The following is an 8,128-nucleotide window of genomic DNA, read 5'->3' as shown; positions in this document are numbered from 1 at the left end:
AAAGTGAGGTTTTGGCTTTCTAAGGAGAATATCTATATCTGCACACGTATTGGGCAACTATTATTGCGCAGAATTATTACGCAGCTAAATGAAAAACACACATTATCCCATCTCACTTTTTTATTTTCATCTGTTCAAGTGAGAATTATAAACAAGCAACTCAAAGCTTTCCAATGAACATTTCTGACATAAAAAAAACATTAGTGACCAATATAGCCACCCTTCTTTTCAATAACAGTAATAAGCCTTCCATTCATGGAGTCTGTCAGTTTTGATCTGTTGACGATCAACAAAGCAGCAACCACAGCCTGCAGACACTGTTCAGAGAGGTGTGCTGTTTTCCTTCACTGTAAATCTCCCGTTTAAGAATCGCCCACAAGTTCTCAGTTGGGTTCAGGTCAGGTGAGGAAGGGGGCCATGTCATCAAGTTTTTCATCTTAAATGCCTTTACTGGCGAGCCATGCAGAGGAGTACTTGGATGCATGTGATGGAGCATTGTCCTGCATAAAAATCATTGTCTTTTTGAAAGATGCAGATTCTTCCTGTACCACTGCTTAAAGAAAGTGTCTTCTAAAAAAGGGCAGTAGGCTTGGGAGTTGATTTTGAGCCCATCTTCAACACGAAAAGGTCCAACCAGCTCATCTTTAATAATACCAGTCCATACCAGTACCCCACCTCCACCTTGCTGGCGTCTGACTCGAAGTGGAGCTCTGTCCCGTTACTGATCCAGCCACGGGCCCATCCATCTGGTCCGTCAAGAGTCACTCTCATTTAATCAGTCCATAAAACCTTTGAAAAATCTGTCTTCAGATATTTCTTGGACCATTCTAGATGCTTCAGCTTATGTGTCTTGTTCACTGGTGGTCGGGTTTCCGCCTTCTTTAACTTGTCCATGTCTCTGAGCACAGAACATCTTGTACTTCTTGGTACTCCAGGTAGTTTGCAGTTCTGGAATATGACAGATCTGGAAGATAATGGGTTCCTGGTAGCTTCATGCTTGATTCTTCTCAAATCCTTGGCAGTTAATTTGCATCTTTTTTTCTCAGTTTCTTGCGACCCTGTTGACTATTTGCAACAAAACATTTGATGGTTCTGTGATCACGCCCCAATATCTTAGCAATTTCAAGACTGCTGCATCCCTCTAAGAGACTTTGGGTAATTTTTGACTTTTCAGAGTCAGTTCAATCTCTTTTTTGGCCCATTTTGCCTAAAGAAAAAAGCTGCCTAATAATTATGCACACCTTGATATAGGGTGTTGACCTCCTTAGGCCACACCCTCCCTCATTACACAGTTACACATCACCTGCTATGCTTAAATCCATTAAGCATTCAAGTTTATCCAGCTTGGAGTTAGAAAATATGCCTAAAAATCATAATATGGTCAAAATACTCACTTGCCTAATAATTGTGCACACAGTATATACCGCGTCCCATAATGGAATGTGGTCATTTTGGGAGGACATAACCACTAATGTAACTGCCTGGTTTGCTCTGAACAGTTTAATAGGCTTGGTTTCAGTCTTATGTGTATACATAAATTAAATGAAAGAAAATTATTTGACTCGCTGCTACACTCCATGCAATGCTGAAGCTCTGTTAGGTTTCTCTGCTGTTCTTGCAGTGGGTTTGATTACTTAATGTAGCTAATAAAGTTAACTTACTACATAGATGACATGGCTAAGGCTACGTTTACACAGCAGGTAAAAGTGACAGAAATCCAATCTCATCTGTGTGTCATTGTGAACAGTAAAAATGCATGGAATCTGGCATTGTCAATTCCGATCTGAGACGGTTTCGTATGGGGTACTACAATCTGATTGCTATACAATCTGCGGCAATGCGACTCAGTCTGAACAGCTAGATCAGAATTCATGCGACTTTTACGTCAGTACAACTCAACATTCGTCATAAATTAGGGCTGCTGAGACTGTTTGAAAAGGTTTCGAACGAAGAGGAGCCCGAGGCTGCAGTTTAAGCAATCCGAGGACACGTACCAAAGAAGTGGCTGTGGCCAAATACCAGGCCCTTTTTTACAGCGAACTCAAACACACTGACACAATGAGCCCAGCTGTCAACCACTGAACTTCATAATCACTCCTGTGATGCTGGCGAAGACGAAACCTGGAGTGACTAGTGTTTGCTAGTTGTCATGATTGTTTACCTCTGGATGAGCCACGTGAAGTACATTGTTCTTTTGCGCATGCAGGCCGGTTTGGGAGTGTGATCTGTTCAGACTGATGTTGCATATGGGTCACGTTTAAAAGTTGGTGTGAACAGGCAAACAAAAAAATCGGATTTGGAGAGAAAATCAGATTTGGGCCACTTTTACCTGTAAATGTAGCCTAAAACCGTAACTTACTAAATTGAGTCTAAGCCAAACAATCTGTTCAGCATCAGCTTTTCAGGCTCACACTGCTTATTATGCTGTCAAACTTGCTCATATTACCAACTACAAATGTAATGAAAATTAAATGAATGTTCTTTTAGCAAACAGAAGAAAACACAGATGTCTGTGGAAACAGCACAGGTTTACCACAGTTGAATCCAAAGCTATATTTTGGCGTTTGGGTAGAAAATAATACCCCCAGCTCCCCTGTTATGATCTCTTTCAGAGCTCAGCCAATATCTTACCCAAAATATATCTACACAACCCGAAAAGCTTGACTAGCAAGGTATACTGGAAGCGATTGGATGGCTAAGGAAAATGGAGTGGGTCTTGAGAAGGGTCTGATTGGCTCAGTCGCTGATGTTGGCAGTCTAGTCATGCCCCTGATCGTATATGTTGTACAGTATGTAGGCAAGGTATTATACTGTATACCAATGAAGAGCAGCATGCACTTCACAGTAAATACTAATGCAGTACATAGTATACAGGACACAGTGTGCTATTTCAAATACAGCAAGCGTATGGGAGCTGTGATGGGGAATTTATCCCATTAAGCAGCCAGGACCTGCTTACTCAGACAGTTTACAATGGTTTCCTTACTGTTATGGAATAATAGGCTTTAGGATAAAGTAAGTCTGGGAATTTAAAGTGTTATCCTTCAGAAACAGCTTACATAAGTGCAAAGAACACACTTCTCTGTACTGTCCAAGTTCGAAAGAAACTTCCAAATACTGAATGGCCAGGTGCTTTTTGTATTATTGAACAAGGATTTTGTATTATTGAACAAAATACCTATAATACACAGTTACATATAAAAAAGGGCAGTAGACATGTGTTAAAACTTTCATAGTGCTTAAAAACGACTGTAATTGAAGTAGTATTACTTAAGCGTCCAAAAATGTTTTACAGTTACGTTATTGAGACCAAAAAAATATTGCATGGTGTAAGTATTGGACAAAAAGGAAAATAATACACAACTATTACTAAGTACTGTACAGCTTAGAGTACATGTTAAGAGCATTTGGTCACATTACTTGTGTGGATGTTCAGTAGCTTAAAGGCTCGTGGTGCTTGGGTGTAATCCATAGACACTGTGTCCTGCGTGTAAGCAGTCCTCAGTAATTTTCCCCGCTCTGCTTAGCTTAAGTGTGCCTACAGGTCTGTGAGTCGTCGTGGTTGTGGTTTCTTACAGACATCTATAATCTGAATTCCTCTATAATTGCTGAAGTCCTCTGTAATGATGGATAACAATCATTTAGCCTGTGTTGCAGTCTCGAGTTTCTCCAGTAGGGGATGTTGCTAGGGCATAAGTTATGATGAAAAACACAGAGATTGCAGTTACAACTTTCAAAATGAAAAGTTCATTAGTTTTCAAAAATGGTTTGGCACTTTCAGTATTATTTTAGTAAATTTGTGCTTTTAATGAAATTATTTATTGTTTTAAAAATAGTTAGAAATAGATTGTATGTCTAAGCTTGCTGTCAAATTGTGGAATTACAATAGAACAGACTTCCTGAGAATAAATAACATAAAAAACTTGTTCCTGAATCTACTAATCTTCCTGCATGTAACATTCATTTTGTTTCATATTTGTTTAATATTTGTCCCTCTGTTTGTTCTCTGTGTCCGTAGCTTTAAAGAGACATAAGCTGACTGGAGACACATCGGTGATGACCTACAGAGGTCACGGAGTACTGCACACACTGATCCGCTGCCGTTTCTCTCCGGAGTTTAGTACTGGTCAGAGATTCATCTACACAGGCTGTTCAACTGGAAAAATCATCAGTAAGTGTTCAGCAGAGGAACCGCTGCAGAGATGACTTCATTATTCGCTTAATTTATCTTAATTCTCTCTTTCTGTCTTTGTCTCTCACTCACTCTCTCTGCAGTCTATGACGTACTGACCGGCTGTGTGGTGTCCAAGCTAGCGGGTCATGATGCATGTGTAAGGGATGTCAGTTGGCACCCGTTTCAGGACAACATCATCAGCAGCTCTGTGAGTGACCACCGTTGCTCTAATCCAAGAACATTTTTTATCTGATGAGGGTGGAACAATAAAACATCAGAGTACTGTACAACAGTACTACTTTCAACATCTACTGTAATTTTTGTATATGCACTTTGAATGGTTTTGTGTTTACTGTGAATTATTCACTAACCACAATAAATTATTTAGCATCTACTGTGAGTTAATCATCATCTACTACAAATTATTCTATAGACCCTGAATTATTCATCTGTTATAAATCGTTAAGGAACTATTACTAATTATTCAGTATCTGCTATTAATGATTCAGCATTTACGATGAACTGTTCAGCCTTGTATGCACTATGAAGTATTCCATATTTGTTATGAAATATTTTTGTTTGTTGTTTAGTGGGATGGTGCGGTGCGGCTGTGGGAACACAGACAGTCTCACCTACTGGATGAAGAGAGTGACAGACCGAGAGAGTGGATAAGGGGAATAGAAGAGAAGACAGAGTGATGATGGAGAGCAGAATAAATATGGCAGAGGAAATAGTGCAATTTCACTAAACTCACGACATGGCCGGTGTGATTTTTGAGTGATACAATATAGATTTTTTTTTTTTTTTTTTCTGGGCCAAAAGTCACTTTGAGGGTAAAAGTACAGAATAATTAGATGTTCAATAAGAGTTCATTCAGAATCAGATCAGACAGAGAGAGGGTGAAGTTTTCTATGCTTGATGATGGAAGTTTTCACTGATTGCATTCAGCAGCTTGACTGTTGAATGACAGTTAAGACACAAAACAACTGCTTCACTTACTTCACATACAGTAATAATAAGACGTATAATAAATAATAATAAAAAACAAAAATGCTTTCTGTCTATGTGACAGCACAGTTCAAATGATCACATTGAGAATTAAGATACAATGGTGATATTTACAGGTGCTTTACAGAATGCTACATAATGTAAAATATTTTACTGCTGTTCATGTTCATGATTAAAGAGGAGAATCTTATTTTGTAGTTTAATGTGAAAAGATTTGTGTTTTTTTTTGTTGTGAGAGTGAGGGTGAGAGTGAGTTGCACAGATTTTGTTTTTTGTGGGTCTTCTGAGTGAATTTGTATGCTAATGTCATTGATCCTGTCAAACTAAAATGTTTTACAATGTTAATTAAAATCCTTTCCAGTTTCATAATTTATTATCTGGCCTTGAACTCCTTCCAAGAGAATCAGAGCTTGTTTTATTCCACAAAGAATAAATGAACTCTTTACTAAATTATGGTTGTTTTGTGGGCCGTCAGTTCTGTCTGTTATAAAAAATACATGATAATGAAAAGCCAGAGAAAGTCCTTAGTGAATGGGGGTGGGGTCTTTGGAAGGGGAGGGTGTTTTAATTTTGCAGCACTTTAGACTGTAGATCATAAGTATAGCTAGGAGAATAGTATTTCACAAAAACCATAACAAAATGTGTGTATAAAAGCAGAAATTATGTCTAAGTAAATCGTTCTTTTCTTGTTATTTCTGTTGATTGAAATTATGGTTATAAGGTGGAAACAGGAACAACTTCTGTTACTATAATATATTCTTCTGTGCTAACTTCAGTATTATATCTATGTACATAATCAGTGTGAATAGAATTGACCACAATCATTTAGCAGTTTACTTAACAATAAAATATTCCCCTGCACCAGTTTTCTTAACTTCATTCCTGCGAAAGATGTCTCTGTATAAAAGATAAGGACACTGCACCAAAAAGTTCATGTTTATGGAATAACAAATTTGCGTCCCCTGTCCAATTTGCAACAGCTGAACAAGTTAACATTCAGTGCACTGTTTGAATGTAGAAGCCATGATCTATGCAGTGCCCTATATAGAGAATGTTTTCTCTCTTAGAAAGTAACTTCACCCAAGTATTAAACGTGGAAAGAGAATGAGTCTGCTTATATTGTTTCAGCCTTGAACATCCCAAGCTAATTCACTAATATGTTGTAAAAAGACAAGCATGCAAGGTACTGGTACAGATTAGCAGCATCATAAAACGTAACATGGTATCTGTATCAGCATCTGCATGTGTGACAGTGGTGCACATGCACAGGGCAAATGGGACAGGAGAACTGTCCAGGAGAATTTGGGTCATTTGGAATCCATGCTTTATTTTTTAGTCTCATCATGTCTTTGATTGCCAGATTCTCCTGCTATGCCTTCTTACATGCTGGTAAGTGATTGTAGACACACCTAGGGGCAGTATTTTATCAGCAGATGCCAGTTGCAAAGCAGCCATCTATTGTACCTCTTCCATTTCAACTGCTTTAACTGCCATTCTGCAGTGATACAGTTTTCTGTATATTCGCCAATGTTATCGTTAAGCGAGACAGGGAATCGAGAAAGAGTATCAGCATCTACATTTGCCTTGCCAAGATGATACTTTGATGCTATACTGCCTTGTCTTGCCATGCTGAGGATGTGGGTGAGAGGGTTATTATCTGTACCTACAGTGAAAGTAGGAGCAGAGTAAAGGTATGTGCAACTTCTACAGAGGTACCATCGAGAGCATCCTGACCAGCTGCATCACCGTGTGGTATGGCGCCTGCACCGTGTTCTGCCGCAAGACACTCCAGCGCATCATGAGAGCTGCTGAGAAGATCATTGGCACCTCCCTTCCCTCTCTCAGAGTTATACAGCTCCTGTCTCATCCAGAAAAAAGCCCTCTGCAAGGCAGGTGAACACACTCACCCGCTACACAGCTGCTTCAGCCTGCTGCCATCAGGGAGAAGACTATGGCGTCTCCAGGCCAGGACCAGCAGACTCAGGATGCTTAACTCTCTCCCTACATTCCCTACTTGAATCGCTGCCAGTGCATTACTTAAACCAAATGGAATCTAGACCCACTGGTACCCATGGCGTGCTAAAGGCAGTGCATGGCTGTCTTTGTGTCCATGCCAAAGTCACCCCTGTTGTTTGTTGCCAAAAACCTCTACTTGGGGTATCTAACCATAGAACGCAGTCCCATGGAAAGTTCCAGTAACGTTTGGCAGACTGTAGGAGCTTGAATTTGTTGGTCCTTGACAGCAGAGGCTTTAATCTGGCAATCCCTCAAACAACTTGTGGTAATGCATGTGGTGTCTGATTGTAGTTTCAGTGATGTTTTGACCTAACTAATGTCTGCAGTGTCTGCATATGTGATCCTTGGAGATTCTTTTTTCGCTCGAACTATCCTCCTCAATGTGCCTGGGGTCAGTATAGATGGGGCTTCTCTTCCCAGCTGATTCTTGACATTTGCAGTTGTTTTAATCTGCTTAATTATTGCCCTGAACGTGAAAATGTGCATTTTTAACTGTTCAGCTATTTTCCTGTAGCCATTTCCTGATTTTGCAGCTCAGAAACCTTTTTGTCACACATCATTGCTGTATTCTGTGATCTTTCTCATAAGAATTGTTTTTCTTTCAATCATTATACCTTAAATAAAGGTTAGATTTTTCTAATATTTTGAAGTAAAGATGAAAAGGGAAAGTAATTAAGAATATTTTGCACTGCTCATTTTGCTCTTCATTACCAGGGACACCAATATTTGTGGAGGGCACTGTAGCTGGCTCAAAGAACAAAGCCCCTCTGCAGACCAGGCCCTTATTTTGCACTTTATTTCACACACCTAGTCAGCTGGAATGGTAAGACCTTTCTTCCTCACTTCAAAGGTGCAGAAAATAACTTTTATACCATTTGTTGTTTTTGAACAACAGAGACAATTGCTTTATCTGCATGTTCATTTGTAGTC

At 39.4% G+C, this 8,128-nt stretch overlaps 1 protein-coding gene across 1 annotated transcript in view; it reads left to right on the top strand.

Moving 5' to 3' along the window:
• The window catches only part of dcaf11 (ddb1 and cul4 associated factor 11), an 18,167-nt gene extending 12,532 nt beyond the window's left edge, over positions 1-5,635 (top strand). Inside the window, exons 13-15 of the mRNA XM_017696200.2 lie at positions 4,019-4,171; positions 4,276-4,382; positions 4,765-5,635. Coding sequence (XP_017551689.1) covers positions 4,019-4,171; positions 4,276-4,382; positions 4,765-4,872 — 368 coding nt within the window. The 3' untranslated portion in view covers positions 4,873-5,635. The remainder of the gene's footprint in view (positions 1-4,018; positions 4,172-4,275; positions 4,383-4,764) is intronic.
• Positions 5,636-8,128: the final 2,493 nt, after the last annotated feature.

Source organism: Pygocentrus nattereri, chromosome 24 (assembly GCF_015220715.1).
Source record: "Pygocentrus nattereri isolate fPygNat1 chromosome 24, fPygNat1.pri, whole genome shotgun sequence".
Lineage (NCBI taxonomy): Eukaryota > Metazoa > Chordata > Actinopteri > Characiformes > Serrasalmidae > Pygocentrus > Pygocentrus nattereri.
This window is presented reverse-complemented; position numbering and strand designations above follow the sequence as displayed.